The sequence below is a fragment of the Sebastes fasciatus genome, chromosome 8, assembly GCF_043250625.1.
Source record: "Sebastes fasciatus isolate fSebFas1 chromosome 8, fSebFas1.pri, whole genome shotgun sequence".
Taxonomy (NCBI): Eukaryota; Metazoa; Chordata; class Actinopteri; order Perciformes; family Sebastidae; genus Sebastes; species Sebastes fasciatus.
In genome coordinates, this window is record NC_133802.1 from 25,562,078 (window position 1) to 25,582,367 (window position 20,290).

At 40.2% G+C, this 20,290-nt stretch overlaps 1 protein-coding gene across 1 annotated transcript in view; it reads left to right on the forward strand.

Moving 5' to 3' along the window:
- ajap1 (adherens junctions associated protein 1) overlaps positions 1-20,290 on the forward strand; it is a 64,091-nt gene that overhangs the window by 16,290 nt on the left and 27,511 nt on the right. Inside the window, exon 2 of the mRNA XM_074644650.1 lies at positions 15,922-16,688. Coding sequence (XP_074500751.1) covers positions 15,922-16,688 — 767 coding nt within the window. The remainder of the gene's footprint in view (positions 1-15,921; positions 16,689-20,290) is intronic.

Consider the following 20,290-nt stretch of genomic DNA (forward strand, 5'->3'; position numbering starts at 1 on the left):
CACTAATCCCAGAGGGGTCAGAGTCATTTCCATAAGATGTACATTTATATTTTCTATAGGACTGCAAGGCAATTACCAGTATATTAGAGCCATTTCCAATAAGTGAGCGTGATGCAATTATTTGCTGTGCGTCAGCGTTGTGCTTCATGTTTTTTTAGAGGTCAGTTTAGTCTTTGGGGAGATTAAGTGGCATTTTCAGCTCCCTAAGGCTTCATGCACTTGTGACTTTACAGTGATGCTAATATGGCATGAACCCGCCTCTGTTGCTGAAAGCTGTTATCACAGTGTGACAGTGCGGGATGTCATTTATGTACCGTATATTCATCAGTCTCAGCTGACCAAGCAGGGATCTGTGGAGCAGAAGACGGATGTGTTCCCTGGACAGCCGAGAGGTGCTCTTACTGTAGACATGGACAGCTCACTTGGATATTTTCTGGGCTCAACAATGATATCATGTCAGGTTGTAAAACCACCATAGCAGCATCCCCTTGTCATAGCCACATGTAGAGAGTGTGGGCCAGAATACAATGACATAGTGACATGCTGTACACAAGTAGAAATATAGGGCTTGAAAATAATTAAATGTTTATCTTTTGGTGGAATCATATTGTGATGATGATATGAAAACTTTATGGTTCCAAGCTAAGATTAATTAAAATCATACTAAATTTGTTTTTAAGGCTTTTGTTTTGGATGTCTGAAGAGTTTTTTTCTGTTGCAATGCATAACAGTGGAACACAGGACATCATTTAGCATCCAGTTGATTACAGCGAGAGCCGGAGTAAAATCAGAACTTAAGTTTTGTGTTTCCAAAAGTAAGGCAACCTCATTCAAAATCACATTCACATTTGTAATAACTCAGAATACTAAATTAATCCTGTCCTGGAACATAGTACTACAAAACACTATGTTGTGCAATATATTCAGTTTGTCTAGACAGGTGTGGTAGTTTTTTAAAAACGACTTCATTTTGTTTTGAAAAATGCAATGTCATGTTGGCTAAAATGTCTTCAGTAAACAAACATGCATGTAAACACAACGGGCAATATCGAGGTCAGCAAAAATGGTCATGGTCACGTCCATATATCGTACGCTAAATTGATAACGTAAAAATGATTGAGGTCATGTCCATTGACCGTACGATAAGTTGATAATGTAATTATCGTGAATAGGGGTGTCACAAGTAGTGATATTTCGGTACCAAGTTGATGCCAGAATTCTGAAAACGTGATGGTACTCGTTTTTCTACAGTACTGCATGTACCGTCAGGGCTGGAGACTAACGTTGTCCCGGGGATGATAGAATATGTGTTTGGGATGCAGTAAACTCACTATCGACGTGCAGGAAGAGAGCTAGCTAATGTTAGCTGATGGCTCGGTGCAGCTAACAGCTAAAGTTAACTAGCTCTTGTCCTGCCAATTTCAACACGGGAAGTGCCATTGATTTACATTATGATACATTCAAGCTCTATTCAGAAAAATTAGTTTTGGGTGAAAGTAAATTCTAACGCTATCGTGATGTTTTAAAATGTAATCTTGTGAGCAATATAAAATAGATAATAGAGAGGGAATTATGACCATTTTAACTTCCCAACAAAAAACAGTATGCAAACGATAATAAAGGAGTGTATGTTGAGGTACATTGGGTTTATTGTTTTACTTTTGTTTTTTACTGTGGTAACAAATTAGTATTGAGAATCGTGGACTTTCACTGGTATTGGTATCGACTACTTTATTTCTGGTATCATCACATCCCTCATCGTGACAGGCCTAGCACTAAGATATTGAAGCTAGTGGAACGGCGGCTGGCCCACAGGTGACCCCTACTATTATATATGCATACATATGACATCAGAAAAATATTAATATATATTTTATATACTGTATATACCCCTCTGTCTCTCTCTCTCTCTTTCTCTTTCTCTGACATACTGGAGGGGCCATTGTTGTAATTTGATGAAGCAGTCAAATGCAGCTTGCTTTGCCAGTGGGGTCCAATCTGCACTCCTGTGTGCGCTGCCCTCACAGTGAGTCATCTGAAAGGAGAAGTGTCCTTGTTCTATGGCCTGGATGTTATCAGAGAGTTTTTACCCCCCAGAGGGGTAAGACTGCCACACAGCTCCTTCGCTCTTCTGTCTTTTCTTCCTCCATCTCTGTCCCTCTCTTAAGGTAATGCAAATGCATACACCATACCCCCCCCCCCCCATCTCTATTTTAAGAGTCTTCTCCCCAGTGTGAACGGGTGGCGCTCGGGGCTGGCAGAATCAGGGAAGGTGGAATGAATGGAGACACATTGTGTGAGCTCTTACCAGCATGCCGTTGTCTTCAGTGTATTCTCAATCCATAATCCTTTAACATTGTTCAGTGTAGCAACACAGCTACTGGAGCTGCTAAATAGGATGCTTCAAAGTGTATGATTTTAAAGGAAGACAACCCACACATCCCTTGGAGGCTTTTGAGGAAAGTCATGGCAGTGTCATGTGTTTAGACAACTTGGCTATAAATAACGTCTTAATACAATGATCCACACAGGCACTGAATGCCAGAATCAATTCCAGCTGGAAACACATCTGATTGTGCCGACACTTTCAAAGAAAAGATGAACATCACATTCTCTCAGATTGTCCCCCATACAGTGTGGTGTTAATCATCATAAGAGGGTTAGGATAACCTGCGTAGGATCACGACTAAGAAGCCTGTTTTGTCTGATATAAAACAGATTACCATGGCATGGAAACATGTTACTGTTTTCTGATTTTCATCGTGTTTTGCCCTTTTAAAATAAATTACAACTGTTTAGTATAGAGAGCAGGAATCTAATGTAAAAAGAAAACTCAACCACATCTAAACTTTTAATAAGACTATTAGCAATGTAAACATAACCACTGTGAGATGCTGACTATGTAACCCTTATTGTGCTGAGACCAGCAGAAGAATGTGTTTGGTTAAGGCCAGAGTTTTTAGAAAGTGGTTATGATACAACAGCTCAACACAAAAGCATGAATCACAGGTGGAGAAGTTCCTTCAGGCTGTAGCTTGTTCTTGAAAGGGTTTTCTCGAAATGCGGTTATCAGGAAATCCTCCCCTTTCCTCAAAGAAAATATTTAACATGACCAGTGGCAACTTACCAACATGCATGTCCTCGCATTTTTATAAAGTATATCTAGACTGACAGCTGCAACTAAATACAGTACAACTGCAGAATTCTTGTCTCTATCAGTGTCCGTATCAGTGGCAGTGATCTGCAGCTAGGTTTGGGCCGATGAACGATGCCATCGTCCTTCACCGATGGCTGACAGTCATCGACCACTGAGACCAACATCGTGATTTAAAAGCTCCCCCACCGTCCGTCAACTTCGCAGGATTTGCAGTGGCGCTTAAAAAGTCACAATTCTGATTTATCAACACTGCGCGGATTGATTTTTGGAATGCAACTGATGGCGGATAGTTACCATAATTTACTTGTTACAACTGTGTTTGTGTTCAGTCTGTTTTACTGTAACTAATTGTCTCAAGTCCAACAGGCAACAACAGCTGTCAGTGTGACAGCTGACTTGACTATGACTTGCCCCAAAAGTGCATGCGATTATCATAAAGTGGGCATGTCTGTAAAGGGGAGACTCGTGGGTACCCATGGCACCCATTTTCATTCACATATCTTGAGGTCAGAGGTCAAGGGACACCTTTGAAAATGGCCATGGCAATTGGCAAAATGGCTTTTCCAAAATTTAGCGTAAGTTTGCAATGGATTCTTTAGGTTTTTTAGTTTCATATGATACCAGTATCTTCACTCTATCTTTAAAACTGAGCCCTCTACAACCTAAAAATCACAAGCTGCGTTAATGCATTAAAGAAATTAATGGAATTAAAACAAATTTACGTTAACGCGTTATCATCATTAAGCTTTGACAGCCCTAGTTTGGATTCAAAATTGTTATTAACTAATTAATATTCATTACTGTATTTGTTCTTCCTCAGGACATTCATTCCACCTTTGTGGGGATTTTCAATGGCTGGACATCGGCTGAATTTTTATACAAAACCTGTTTCTTTTCATTTATTTTGAACAGACAGTGGTGCAAGTATCGAAGACAGACAAAATCCTCTTGGGGACTGAGGTAGCATTTTACCCTCTGGCAACTTCTGTAACACTTCTCTATTACACTGGACGAACACTGAGCTCTTTCCCAAAAGCCTCTCTTATGCTCTGAAATTGATAATACAAAATAAATGGAATAATAAAAAATAACACATGTTCATCAGGAGTGTTTCCATTAGGATCCTGCAGGCAGGTCTTCCAGCTCTGGCGTTTCATTTCCGCATGCCATTGTGTGACTGATTTCCATGCTGACTAAAAGTTTGCGGGTGGATCTAACGCTTCTGAACTTTGGTTCCGCATTGCGTGCATCAATATACATACCCTGTATTATGCATGCGGCTGCATGCACCGAACTGAGACCTCCGTACCGCGACGGTTCGGCACAAATACAAGAACCATTACAGCTCTAAGGCCATCATTTACTTTACCTTTTACAAAGAGAGTAGTGATCTCTCAGCAGAGAGAACGTACACTGACTTTACTGAAACATGTCAGTGCTCTCGTCAATCTCATGCTGCAGCTAGACAGGAATATTCATTTTCCTTTGCATATATTCTTACCTGAATGAGGTAAAGGACGTTTTTGGGGGAATCAGAGGATTCATCATAACATACTGACAGGTATTTTCTTTTCTGAGATATATTATGTGACTTTCAAAGATGCCTGTTGAGATCAAATGAAATAATGGATTAGTATTTAATGCATGTGTCTGTTGATAACCTTGTATCTATTGAAAAATAAATAAGATTGTTTAATGCAGCTAAAGAGTACCTCAACTACGACAGTGTTCAGTCTGTCTCTGACAAAAATCAGTGTCTGTAAAAGTGTAAAATTGGTTGTGATGAAACAAAAGAAACAGGTCAGCTGTAGTGAGGCAAAATATAAGATACTAGTCTTAGAGATTATCATCATTTAATATTTATTCTATATCCGTTATTACAATAATTCTTCCTGAAGTCTTCCCGGAGTCCACACAACACCAAAGAAACGAAATGGCAAAAAGGAAACAAGTTAGTTGTTGAGATGCAGTCCTGCTGTGTATTATATGCTCAGTATAAGTCTCATTTTAACCTCTTGCTGTGTCTCTTTGGACCCACCAGAGAAAACCACCCACTGCAGCTTCAAACTTCATGAACTGTAGCTGATGAACCTTTCCCCCTGTGGATCTTTTTTTTTTCCTTTCCAAGTGCCGTTTTTAGAAGTGTGTGGGAGAGACATGGGTACCATAGTTCAGCGTGTAAATGCTCTATCAATTGCTAGTGCTACCCTGAATAAAAACGCTGGTTATTTTTTGTGCTCTGAAATTGTTGACACAAGGCTGAATAGAGGCGCTTTTCCTGGGGCAGGAAAAACCCCACTGAGAGGTTAACAAAAAAAGAAGCAAACCACCGATTGAGACTAAATCCTGCCTGGAAGATAGCGCCTGCCATCACACCCAGCTTTTCATCCGAGGTGGAGTCACCTTCAAGGCGGCACCTTTCAATGGCTGTGTTGGCTGGAAAATGATGTGTAGTCCACGGCAGGGCTGTCGAGACCACGCTGATACAATTTCTATTGATGGCAGCCTGGGGACGCAGGGCGAGGGGACGGAGGAAGGCATGCCTTTCTCACCTCCCTCAGGTGGGAAGCCCATCTGCTGCTGAGGCCTCACTCCTCCAAACTCCCAAGAAGTTCTAATTAAGACCTACTTTGCACAAGTGATCACAGTGTGATGGAGACATAAGAAGTGGGCCAGAGAGATACAGTGCAGAACACAATAATGAGGTGCAATATCTGATTAGCTGCAGAGATAATAGTTTTGTTTTACTGGGTCTAACATGACGCAAAGGATGAGTTCAAAGAGTCAGATAATCCTTCATTAGCCGCTTGTACTCTCATGACAATCATTTATATACACCATAAGGAAGGCTCTAAATTTAGACATTTTAATAGCCCCTATGTGCAGCGCTACTTTAATGTATTCTGTACTGTTTTGCCACTTTTTGTTAAGCTTGACTTCTTATGATTACTAAAACATCGAGGCTCTGTGAAGCAGCATTTTAAAAAGACTTCAGAAGAGCCTTTAAAGTTGGCCTCATTCACAGAGACGATATCCTGCCCTTTGTTTCTTTGCTTATCTATGCCCCACTGGCACATGGTTTGCAGAATCGCTGCGCATAATAGCCTACACAGCACTCAACTACTTTGATCTTTTCTGGGGGAAGAGCAGAATCATCAAGCACTGGGCATCGCTCGCCTTTTTCAAGATGCTTGACATGTTTCGAGCCTTAAGTATGTGATGAGCTTCCTCTTCTTGGAGATAAAATGGAGACTGTCACTGGATGAAATATGTCATATACTGTCTGATGAGACTACACCAGGGCTGCTCAATTGTGGCAAAAATAATTATTTTGGTCAATATTGAGATCACGATTATTTAACACGATTACTCCTCTTTCCAAGCCCTACACTACATTTAAATAATGCTGATTTGATCTGTATTTACGACTGCAAATCAATATTGTACTCTGGTTTCTCTATTCACTGACAATGTTTTAACCAAAATATATTAAGAATATTAATAACATAAGCTGGAAAATATGTGACAAAATATTCCTCTGAGCTCCCCTTATTAACTTTTTTGGAGCAATGCTCTTTGAACACCAGCCCAGAAATGGTCACAACCGGTGTTCATTTTGGCATCCTTATCCTTCATAGTTTTAGTCCAGCTTTAGTTGCCAAAAAGTCATTACATTTCAGTCAATCAAGTCTAGCCAAAATCAATTTTGTCATTTTAGTCAAACTTATTTCACATTAAATGTCATCTTATTATCATCATCTGATGAAAAACAAAGGTTGAATGATTAAGAATGCAGCTTTGCAGTTACTCTGAGTCCATTAATGATGTGCGGTTCAGTCGCACCCACCGGTCCGTTGTGAGAGCCAATCCGCCCACACAGCAGAAATATGCGTTAATCAACCGAACAGTGGCACGATTGTCAGGACTGAAGTGTGAGATGTACTGAGCGCCGCTGCCGCCGCAGCGTGTGAGACAGAGAGAGGGGAAGAGAAGGTGGAAGGTGACGGAAATATAGAGATTTTGGTAAACTTTCAATTTTTTAAAGTACATTTCCATCTTTTTTTGTCAACAATATTGCATATTTGATATCATCACCGTTAGTGTTTAATGACGTTGGTGCCGTCTCGTCATCGTATTTTCTTAGTCATCGGATAAAAAGGTTGTTGACGAACATATTTTCGTCAAAGGTTTGATGTTTGCATACCTACGGTGAATACATTGGTGTTCATCATTTAGTTTGTGTGCATGCATGCATGGTCAACTGTCTATATAGTAAATGCCTCTACATGTATGACTCTGCTTAAATTAGCCCTTGCACACATAAAGGTCGGCCAACTTTGCATCATATCAATGCTGACTTACATAGGCCTACACATGATATGAGTCATGCATGTGATACAGTTGCTGACTGAACTAGGAGTGAACTATGAGTAAGATGATGTATAAGGCTTGGGTCGTCATTCATAGCAGCTAGTTTGTATTCAGCATTGGTGATGCAGGGTATCTGTATTGTATCTCACAAATCTAACACAGTATAGACAGCCTGTTGCTGCCACAGAGGTACATTCACATCAGTTTCAACTTCTCCATATGAGACCCCTTGAGCTGGTGCTACATGTGAAGCAGAGGGCAGAAAATGTAATTACTTCATCTGGAGTGCCGTAGTCATTGTGCTGCTGAGTATGAGAACCCTCAAATGTGCTGTGGCTGAATTCACACATCATGAAAGAGTGAAAAACAATAGGCCTCCTTCACATGGTGCTTGAAGTTCTTTTTTAGTGAAACCTCTATACTGTTTTGGTCAATGGAGTCTGGTGGCTTTGAAGAGAAGATAGATATGTTTTACTTTTCAGTTCAGTTCCCCATCAGAAAGGGATGTCTGATGGCAAGATAAAGTGTTTAGAAATATTCTAAATATAGCGTACACTTAAACTGATAATGAGTTTTTTTAGGTGAGTCTTTCTTTTAGGTGGCTAAAATACATTTGCTGCCGGCCCCGTCCACAGCAGCACATTGCTTTGCTTCCATGCAGTAACTCCTGTCTGTTTCTCCAAGCTGGGGGTGTGCCGACCGTCATCTACTGTAGGTAATACACTGACTATGGATAAGTAACTCATACAACCCCACTTCAATATACCCAAACTATCCCTTTAACTGCTTTGGTCTTAGGTTGGTTCGGACATAAAAAACAGAATGCCTCTTGGGTTCAGACAGAAATTTGCGACCCTAGCCGCACTCTACTTCCCATGTCAACAATCCGACGTGTGACGTCGACAACATCCTCTTATGCAAAGCAACCTGTATCTTCAAGGCCTAGCAGTGTGTGTGTGTGAACGGCCTTTTTCATTAACCGCGCTCACCCTTTGCTCAAGCATTTGATTCAGGATTATGCTGTGAATCTTTTTCACAGACTTCAAAGGCTGCTCTTCATTCATTTTGGTCTTTTGATGGCATTATGTTGGTTATGTGAGGTTTCCAGTTTCAAGGGCAGGTAAATTGTATTAAGTGCTGTGTGCAATGGATTACTCAGTCTAATGTTTGCACAGCAGTGTAGTGTGGGTTTTGAAGAGGAAAGTGACAGGAAATCTTAAAAAAATGTCCACTTTGGTTCCAGCATTAGAGAGACAGACGCTGTGTGCTTCAACTCTGCTGCCAAAGTCCCACTTTGTAAACCTTATTTTCAGTTTTTTCATGTGCAACTCTGCACTTTTTGGACATCCTTTTTGGCCATAGGCATGTTGTAAACACAATTGCAGAATGTTATTTATTCATGACTAATTTTAAAATGCAATTTAACTGTAGAAATCAGAGCTTGAGTCGTCGTACGCCAATGATATTTTAATAAAACTGGAAACCCTAATTATGTGCTGCAGACTGAAGCATGAAGATCATGTGTTTCATTTGGAGCGCCTGTCATGGCCTAATCCTAACCCCCGTGACAGTGGCATTTGTAGGAAGCTGCCGAATAAGTTGGAAGTAGATTTACTGAATATAGTACAGCTTAAACTGGCACCGAGGAGAGAGAGAAGTGACGCTTGGTGAACCCTCCTCCAGCGCTTTTTTTCTATTTGGCCTGAGAAGCATAATCCAAATATATTGCTCCGAAATATCACATCTCACATACACTGTTACATCACTCGCTTTCTGTTGAAATTCTACATCGCTTGAGGTTGATGAAGGACAGCAGAGGTTGGCATCACACACAGACACACACACATACACACACCCACATATTCCCCTCAGCTCTGGCTATGATTGCAATATATATAGTTGAACATCTGGCAGGCATCATAGTCCCTCCCTGGATCGATAGGTACAACAAACAATAGGAGATAACAGCAAACATGGCATATACAAAATATTGTGTTAGCGTCTGTGTGTATTTTGATGGCAGAGGCTCCAGGAGTGTGTGTACGTGCGATGCACAGAGATTTTGTTTTGCCTGGCGTGTCTGTGAGCAGACGCCCGGACTGCCTCTTTGATCTGCTGTCTGTCATGTCCTGGTTAAAATCATCATTCCAGCAAGTCTTTTGCTGACCTTCAAACCCGAGTCCTCCAGGCCAGCAGACAGGCTAATTAGCGCTTCTCTCCATAACTTCACAAAGTAATTTCATTCCCTGTTTGTCTGGCTCTAGAATGGACTTGGCATACTGAGATCCAGGACTTGAAGGTAGCCTGTTGGGTCATTGAATCCTGCCCAAATAATGCATATAAAGTAGCTTACGGTCAACTTTAACTTCCCCCAGTATTCTAATAAACATGTGCATAGGAATGTGCCCTCCTCCACCAACATACCCATTTTTCAATTTCGCAGCTAAATGTGGTTCTTCCATGAAAATCCATCTGCCTGTGTGCCCCGCAGCGACTGCCTGTACAATCACAATGCTTTGTGATGATAAAAATGTGAGGCGGGGACAGTACGAGCTCAGAATCAGGAGATGTCACAATCTGCACTAAAGGGATTTCCTGCCATATTGTTGAGGCTTAACTATATTCTGAAGTTAGTAATGACGCCATGATGGAGCATGTGCTTGTAAAATAGGACACCAGGCACACATTCCCACCAGAAAGCAATTTGGCACGTTCACGCTGTGAATGCTGCACTTTATCTGCCATCTGTGCAGTATACTTCCAAATTATATTTTCATTATGTGGGATGTCAAAGGATATTAGTTGCTCTTAAACTATGACTACAGGTTTGCTAATTTTTATCTGCAGCATGTGCTGTTCTTTCTGGAATTATATGAACTTTGAACATGTAAGTACCAAGACTTACCATGTAGACTGGACAATACAAGTGGAAATATGCTACTGAATAACTAGCACTAGCTGAGTTAAAGTTAGCTGTGCTAAGTTTGTAAATAACTGAAAGGGTAATTAGACATTTTTTAAGTAGGGTTGTATGTATACTTACGTGTTCTGCGAGGTAAAATTATGTTTTTGTGAATGTACTTTGGTGGCTTTGAAGAGAGCGATATAACGGCTTCAGTTCCCTGTCGGATACAGCGAGGTGAAACGGCTGTGGAAGTTAGCAGCAGGAAAACGTACAGTACATTTAATTTATAAACTGTACGCAATATTTAGAATATAATATTTTCACCGCTTTACCTCGACATCAGACAGCCCTTTCCAAAGGGGAAATGAAACCGTTATATCGCTGTCTTCAAAGCCACCACACTCCATTCATTTTACCTCGAACACAGGAGTTGCTGGTCTACAGCTGCATCGATCGGTCAGTTTGTTTGTGTTCTTGTGTTCTTTCTGATCCGAACTTATGTGACATCCACAGTACATTGCTTTGCTCCCATAACGGTACACCTGTCTGCTTCTCCAAACTGGGAGCGTGCCGACCGCCATCTAAGTTACTGTATGTAACATTAATACACTGACTATCTAAGGGGACATATCATGAAAAACTCACTTTGCATGCACAGTGTTTCAGACAAAGGGTGAATACAGGTATATTCAGACAGACAGTATGAGAAATATAATGTGTTTTTTGAACATTAAAGCATGGAAACATGTTCTAGTAGAAACCCAAAATACAAGTATGAACCTGGAAAGGAGCATGATGTGTCCCATTTAATAAATGAAAGGATTCGTAAGTAAATGCTACTAGACTTTTAAAAACAGTTTAATCTGTGTATACATTCATAAATATATGCATCACTTAAAGACACAATGTTGAAATGGAATTATTACTTGAAATATTTAAATGACAATTACACCATGTGGTTTATTAAGAGCTGTCCTAATTGTATAATGTGATATTTACAGTAATGTATCTAATGTATAATGTTAAGTGTCATGTTAATTAATCACCTCAAACTGGGTTTATGCTCATTAATTAACAAATAATTTAACACAAAGCAAGTCAATTAGGGGGCGAACAACAGTGACTATATAACAAATTAGAATATAAAAAAACAGATAAAAAGAGATTATGTAGATTAGAGGTTAACTGAAGAATGGGAAAGCTCATACACCATTTACTCTGTATACATATTGAACAGAAAATTGATTGATCGGGTTTTATAAAACTGATGAAGTTTCGCCTAAAGACAGAACCAGCTGTCGTTGTATTAGCAAATAGATTAAGTGGTTCTGTTCTGGTCAGCAGTTTTAGTTTTTGGACACATTTTTGGACACATTATTCATCTTTTAATGATGGCTTAGGACAGTGGGCCTTGATTGATTGTGGTACTAAAGATGATGTTGGCACAGCTGTAAAAACTACCATAATTAACATTTTATGTCACTGCTTACTGCTGAGGAAAGACATGAAGATTTGCGTTTTTATTTTGAAGTTTTTAGCATCAAAGTTGTGCAAGCGACACTGAATGTTCTGTTGAGAATGAGTTAGGCCAGTGCAGTGTGACACCTAATGTATTCAGTATTCATGTTAACTATTTCTTATGAGAAAATGCCCCCTTTTTCTAAAAAAGCAGGACTCAGCTTCTCTTCAATGTCAGCGATCTGTGGTCTTCATTCAGCTGTTCGCTACTCATTCATGAGTAAAGCAGCTCCACTTCTATTGATACCAGAGGTGTGGACTCGAGTCACATGACCTGGACTCGAGTCACAAATTTGATGACTTGACAAAATAAAAAAAGACTTGCAACTCAATTTGGATTTTAACACAAGTGACCTCCAAATCGCATACAATGCACTACATACCCAATATGTGTACTATCGTTCAACATACTTTTCTGTGAATAAACAGCAGTATGTATCTTCTTCGGACGCACTGAACTGTGCGAGCCTCCTTGCCAGTTGGAGACTCGTTACCATGGTAACCCGTGCCAACCTCATGAGGCCAAACAATGATTTGTGAGAATCATGAAGTCTAAAACAATTAAAAAAATATATTACGCCTATAGCAAAGTGAAATCTTATACTTACACTTAAATTGAAGCATTATTGACATTACAGAGCTGTCCGTCAATGTCCGTTATGAACGTTGATGTAACTACCGCATGTCCAGCGTTGCATACTGTAATATTTCACCGGAAATAGTATGCAATTCAAGTACTATTGGTTTCATACTAAGGTTTCGGACGTACTAAAAATCTCACGTACTGTTAGAGCGTACTACATAGCATGTTAGTGTGGAATTTAGGATGCAACAAATGAATGGGAGAAAATGTACCAATATACTCAGAACCCTCCCCTGGATGCTCTCAGTGTCATCTATAACAACTTCACAAGTTTTAGTTTTGGCAGTTTTGAGTTGTTTTAGACCATAGGAATAACACGTATGAACTCTGAAAATGGGTGTAGTTCCCCTTTAAAGCAAGGTGCTTAACAAACACGGCCATTAAACACTTTACAGCTCTTCTTTTCATCCTGCTCCAGATCACATAATTTATGATGAGTAACGCCGCTCTCCTCATCAGATATTGCATTACTGTGGCCTGGAGAGTTAAACTTGAGTCACCTGGAGTGTGTTGACTGGGGAAGTGCCAGGATCTCAGTCTGAGGTCACAGCCAAAACACTCACACGACAAGTTATTGCCCATATTTTTGACTGTCAATAATACGCTGACCTTGTCTCTGCTCTTTAATGACCACATCAGTCACCATTTATGGCTCAATTAAAATGCCATTCTAAATTATTTATCAGTTAGTGGTTTGCTGGTCCCTCCCAAGTCAAATGAAAGGTGGGGTGAATAATCAAAACATGGTTCAGAATCACTCCTAGTCAGTGCAAGCGTCTATAAAAATGTTGACTGAACATCACTTGAAAAGTCTAAAGTCCTATTGTTCTTTTACTAGTAGGCTGAATTATGCCTAAATTTAAATTTAGCCGCATGTCAATGATTGATGAGAACACAATTCAACATGTTTTATCTTGTCATAACTTCAAACAGCATTTTGTAATTACTCACTACACCATAAAACTCAGTGCTGTGACAGTGACATAAAAATATTTGGTGCAGAAAAATATGCCTTGAATGATAACTAACACATAATTTGTTTGAATTAACTCAAATGCACCCCACGAATCATAATCATAATCTATGTTGTTGAACCAGAGCCTGCCACTTTACTTAAGTGACAAGCTAATGTTACTGTCAGGCACTTACATTTTTACAAACACTTCAAACTGCCCAACGTGTCCTCATATAATGGTTCGTATGATCTCTTACAAAATGTTATTCCTCATTTTTTTCACTCTTTAACTTGCATTCTTTCTAAAAAAAAGAAAGTCTGCAAAAAGAAGTCTGATTGTATAGAAGTCTATGAGAAAATGAGCCTACTTCTCACTTGATGTATTACCTCAGTAAACATTATAAACATGAGTTTATGGTCTCAATCGCTAGTTTCAAGTCTTCTTCAATACAGCATGATGTTCATTTAGTAAATTATGGTCCCATTTAGAGTCAAATAGACCATAAAGCAGGGGATGCTTTAGGGCGGGGCTACCTTGTGATTGAGAGGTTGCTACCACGGCGTTGTCCAGTCTGGGAGTTGTCCTTGTTTTCGTCTTACAACTTTAATCCTTACACAGTGTGTTTTCAGTATTATTCAGCATTCGGTTGTACTTAGCTCCACCCTCTCATGTCACTTCTGGTTGCAAAAAAAACCAAGATGGGCACGGCCAAAATGCCGAACTCGAGGCTCAAAACGGCAGTCTACAAACCAATGGGTGACATCACGATGACTACGTCCACATCTTATAGACAGTCTATAGGTTAAACTAACTCCAGATGTGGCATTACTTAAGTACGGAAGTTATGTGACAAATAAATCAACGTCGACTTCTGGTTTCACACGGGAACCCACCCATCCGACCCGACCTCCTCCCTATGCAGCGTTTATCGCTCTTTATACTTCCTGGTTTAAGATTACGTGGATTACATACAAATTGATTTTGTGGGATATACGCAAATTACTGTGCATTACTTTCGTAGGTATAGCTACGAATGGTGTATGACAACAGCATGAACAGCCTTACCTTTATCCTTGTTTATACATCGTGCAAGCAAAGAGAACAAGAACAAAGCCTAGTTCACTGACAGGATAACAGGGCATGCAAGGGATCGGACAGATTGAATTTTGTCCGATTTCTGACATCCAACAATATTTTAAATGTATATCAGAGCAGTTATAATCCATCTAATCCCTTGGTGTGAACTTTCACTGGGTTTAGTGCAATCTCTACTGTCTTTGTCCCACTTGCTGAACATTTACATTTGAACACAATAATGTAGATTTGCATGTGAGAAGAATCACTTATGACTTGTATCGTAATCGTAACTCACCCACATTTCCAACAGAGGCCCAGTTTGTCTTGTCAAATGTCACAACTACAGTATAGCTGAATGATAGTCAGAGACATAACTTGGTGATTATTTGAACGACGGACATCTTCGTGTCGCCTCGGACAGTCGATGAACCCATTCACACTTTTCCATCTATCACCGCCTCTGTGATGCTCCCAAAATGAGTCCTCCGTGTGGGCTTAAATTGGCCAAGGACGGCAGAGATGAAAGATAGCCCATAATTAGGTTTCTCCCTTAGGAATCAATGTGTAGCTTTGTCCCACGGGCCACTGAAGGTTGTCTGTAAAATCAGTCAACTGCAGGGTCCTGGCCTGAACAGCCAGCCTATCTATCACCTTGCCATCTTGTTGATGAACAGAAGGTTTACACAATAGCAGAGGACATTTTTGGACATAACTTTGCTTTTGAATACATTAATGCAGTGAAGGCTTCTGGGATATGCTTGTCATGCTGTGTCTTCTGCTGGCATTGCGTGTTACCTCCGTGATCATTGCGCTGCATAATCAAATTGCCCTTTGGGAATCAGATGACTTTGTGTCTGAGGCAGATAATGCAGAATATGATGATCAGCTAAACCAGGCCTGACCTTGTGTGTCGGTGTAATCATCCCCTGGATTGATATGAATCTGTAACATCAAGGATAATTCCTCGCTGCTTTTGACAGCTGAGAGCGAAGAGTGCAAATCCATAATCTTTCACATGTTGTACAACATTTACTTTGTGTCTGACCTTTACACTGCAATTCAAGAGGTGCTCTGCGAAGCTAATTATTATCGAAGCCTAATTGAGTAAGAGTGGAAGAAGTTGGGGAGTAGAACTTTGCCAGGAGTATAAATGGAGGGTGAATACAGATGTGAATCTTTACAACTCGCCATTAACTTGACGGGAGGGGAACCTGATCTGTATGGTTTGAACATTTAGCGAACATATACTGAATCTAAAGCGTTTTCTCTCATTTACTTTCTCCCTTTTCTGCAGTCCGTCTGCTTTAAGGCCAGGCAGCTGTGTGGGGCACCGGGTGTGGATCCTGCTGGCCATGACCCACCTCACCCTGGACTTCTCTGTGTGCAGCCCCCTCAGTCAGGGTCTGGGGGTCAAACTCACGCCTAAGTCGGTGCCTCGCTCTCGACCTCGCTGGCAGCCGCTCTGGGACACGCCCAACAAGCTTCACTGGAGAACAGTGAGCCCGTTGATCCGCCGGCTCCTAAACCCTATCCCTCCACCCCAAGACAACAGGGCAGGGATAGGGCTAAAGGTCAAGGGTCAGAAGCATCGAAAGCCAGCACATAAAGGACAAGCAGTGTGTAAGGAGTGCCGGTTGAGATACTCTCAAATGGAGACAGGTGATCCTTTGGCTGTAATAGCGGGAGCTCCGGCAGCTTTATCCAGCGGGAGCAGAGGAGACACAGTGAGGTTGTTACTCAGAGCCAGGAGGGAGCTCAAATATGAGGCCACTGACTATGAGTCTCAGGAGGGCCAGACTACCACAGTGGCTGGATTTATCGACTGGGCAACAGATGGCACAGATACAGATAGCATAGATGACGACGGCAAATCGGAGCTCAATGTAACGCTGTCCACCAAGGTCTCAGCTCCCACAGTGGCCACAACCACTAGCACTACAACCTCCCAAAGGACGTTCACTGTGCTGACCACACCAGAGCCCAATAGGCTAAGCACCACCAAGGCCACTGTCGGCTTAGGGGAGACTGTCAAACCACCAAAGCCATATGGGGACACACCAGGTAAGAAAAATAAAACATCTAGTGTGAATTCTTTGGGTTAGTATGAGTAAGTAAGCTTAAGAAATCATTGTTTGAGTTGCCTTTTGTTTCACACTTACTGCAGACTCACACCATGTCTTCAATACCTGTGCCTTTGTTTTTGTTCTGCATGTTGTCATTTTAACAGAGACAATTAACAAATTAATTAAATCAGTACTGAAAACAAATAAGAAACCTGCATGGCACAGCAATGAACACCATGGATTTAGAGTAGCGTCTCAAGTCAACCTGAACTAATGCTCTGCAAAGAATTCAGTCATGTGATGAGGTATCTAAGAGCCACGTTGACACTTGAAAAGTCTGTTATTATACCTAAAATGTGTACCAAATTCAGAAATGGGCCTTTATCAATGTATGCCAATGTACACACAGTATGACGAGCTCAAATGACCGAATCAGAAATGTTTAGAGCATCAAAAATGTTGCGCCATTGTGGAGGTTGGACAGACAAATAATGTCATTCTAAAATTCTGAAAAGTCGTTATGTAAGAGGAAACTTGAAAAACCTAATAGGAGTTCAAAGGGCACACTGATTGCCTGTAGTGGAACCTTTAGCTTGGTTGTGCGTACCAACAAACACAGCTGGTGTGTGTTCTCATGTGGGAAGCCAGTGTGGGATCACATTCCTACCATTGTATCATAGACTTATGTATAGATTTATACTTTGTGGTTAGGGGTGCCTTCATGTGGGTGGGATCTTTGGGGGATAGTGTGAAAACATAGAAATAGAATAGGAGTAGAACGGACATTCCCATTCAAATCAACGTAGCACAATGGACAGAGCGGTGGCCATTTTTATGTGTACCGTAGTGGGATAACTTCCGTATAAACTAAACCATCTTAAAGCTTATTATGGAATTTGCTTACTGAAGCTTTAAGTCGCATACTCACTGAGATGAGGTTTTGCAGTAATGACTAAAACGAGCAGCGGAGTAGTAAGTAAGGATAGAGATTAAATGAGTCAAATTTAACAACTTAATGCTTCATCCACACATTCTTGTCACAGCGTAGGAAAGCACATTGCTATCGCCAGATAAGTGACAACTTTGAACAGCGGGCTGGTGGCCAGCGGCAGCGCTGGGTCTAACGGTCCCTCCGCCTCACTCCTGCGACCACACACTTTACGGCCCCATTGACGTGTGTTGTCACCATAATAACAACAATCGGATTTTTCTTTTGCACTTGTCAAATGACCACGAAAAACAGTTCAGTGTCCTTTCTACTCCTATTCTATTTCTATGGTTAAAAATCACTTTCTGGAAGGTAAAAAGCATCAACAGGGTCAAAGACAGTGATATATCGGGAAATCCAAATATGTGGGAAAATGGGGGTACATTGCCAAGAATGAATCAATATAAAAGAAACAATAATGTTAATAAGTTTTCTCCTACCTGATTTCTCTAATGCAATTGCAATCTATTTTTACCTTTTCACTGTAGCACATGATTAATGATCCAGAGTAATGATCTACTTTTCATTGATGTAATAGTGCAGCTTTGGAGAAATAGCACCTGAATCACGGACTATGTCCTTGACCATAGTGTGGCCCTCGTTCCTGAAGTACTGTACATGAGCATATGTGGTTTTTATGGACAGTCCCTCTGTGCTGTGAACACACAACCCTCCCAGCCAGACATATTGGATTTACCATTTCATTAAGTCCATGAGGAACACGACTTTTTAAATGGACCATACAGGTAGTAATAAAGCATAAGTCATGTTTAACAACTTGTGAAGCAAGCACTATGCTAATTGAAGCTTTCCCATTTGGTGCATTAATATAAATGTCATAAAATTAGGCAGCTAACAGTAAGGGTGATCACGAGTCCTTGGCCACCTCCTACTCAATTACAATGAAAAATGTCTTAAAACTCAGAGGAATGTGAAAATGCACGTACAGCAGAAGTCCTGCTGATAGAAAATAGCCTTCACTGTGAAAAATAACAAAATATCTATTTTAGCTCAATTATACAGTCAAAATAAATTCACAAGATAATGCATCTGTGCTGTCTTAGCACTTTCATGTTTTCAATTATGTCGCTCCAAACACTTGACTCATGCTGTTTGGAGAAATGTGGTGAATATTTTGGGGGGTTTTGTGAAGCTGTCTAAGATGACCTTATCAACCTCTATAGTTTTGAGTGAAGCTAAGTTGCATCCAGCTGTCGTGGTCCTACATGCATACATTTGAACTTGGAACTAGGGGTGTTAATAATTATATATATATATACATGTATATACATGTGTATATATATATATATATACATATATATACATGTATATGTATATATAGATATATACATATAAATACACATATATATATAAATACACATATATATATGTGTATATATACATATATATATATATATATATGTATATGTATATATACATATACATATGTATATGTATATATATATATATATATACACATATATATACACATATATATACATATATATATATATATATGTATATATATATATATATATATATCATTTGTCAATTAAAGGAGAATAGCTGGTACACCTTAAAAGGTCAGCCCACCTTAAGTAAGCCTGGGCCGCAGTTGTCGCTAACTTCGGGGCTAACCTCCTTCACTTTAATAAGCAGGTAGTAAGAAAGATACAGGAACTTGGCTTAGGTTTTTGAGGAGTTGTAGCATTTATTCACCGACAAACTGTACACACACTGCACTGCTACGTTCACAGCTATAATATTACTGCTAACTTCATACTCACCATCACACACACACGGCAGGCTGCGGGGCTTGCATTACACTGATGGAAACCCTGACAGAGTAGACCAGGCAGACACAGCTCCCTGATTGGTGAACTGGGGACTTAAGCATACACTGGGGTTGGCGATAAATAATGGATTCAACATGTTTATGCATCGGGTTATCGTTACAGCTGGGCGGCTTGTTAGGCACTTACACCATATCACCCCTGCATGCAAGACACTAATCTTGTCGGTTAAACAGGGATCAGCTATCGGTCAGAAAAAAAAAATCTACGGTAATAATTTCCTTAGTAACTGTGTTATCCCATAATTATAGTATTCAGATAATAAATATAAACAGCACCAGGTCCTGAACTGGGACCACAAGCGAAACCGGATCTCACAGCTGATATAACTGTAGCCGCTCAGTGCTGCTCATGTTAAAGAGGATAAACACTCAGCTCTTATGCGGACCAAAAATAACCATAAAAGTAGGTTTTAATGTCAGTGGTATAAATAAGGACTGTCAATCGATTAAAATATGTAATCACAATTAATCGCATGATTGTCCATGATTGATCGCAAATTAATTACACATTTTTTATCTGTTCAAAATGTACCATAAAGGCAGATTTGTCAAGTATCTAATACTCTCATCAACATGGGAGTGGGCAAATATGCTGCTTTATGCAAATGTATGTATATATTTATTATTGGAAATCAATTAACAACACAAAACAATGACAAATATTGTCCAGAAACCCTCACAGGTACTGCATTTAGCATAAAAATATGCTCAAATCATAACATGGCAAACTGCAGCCCAACAGGCAACAACAGCTGTC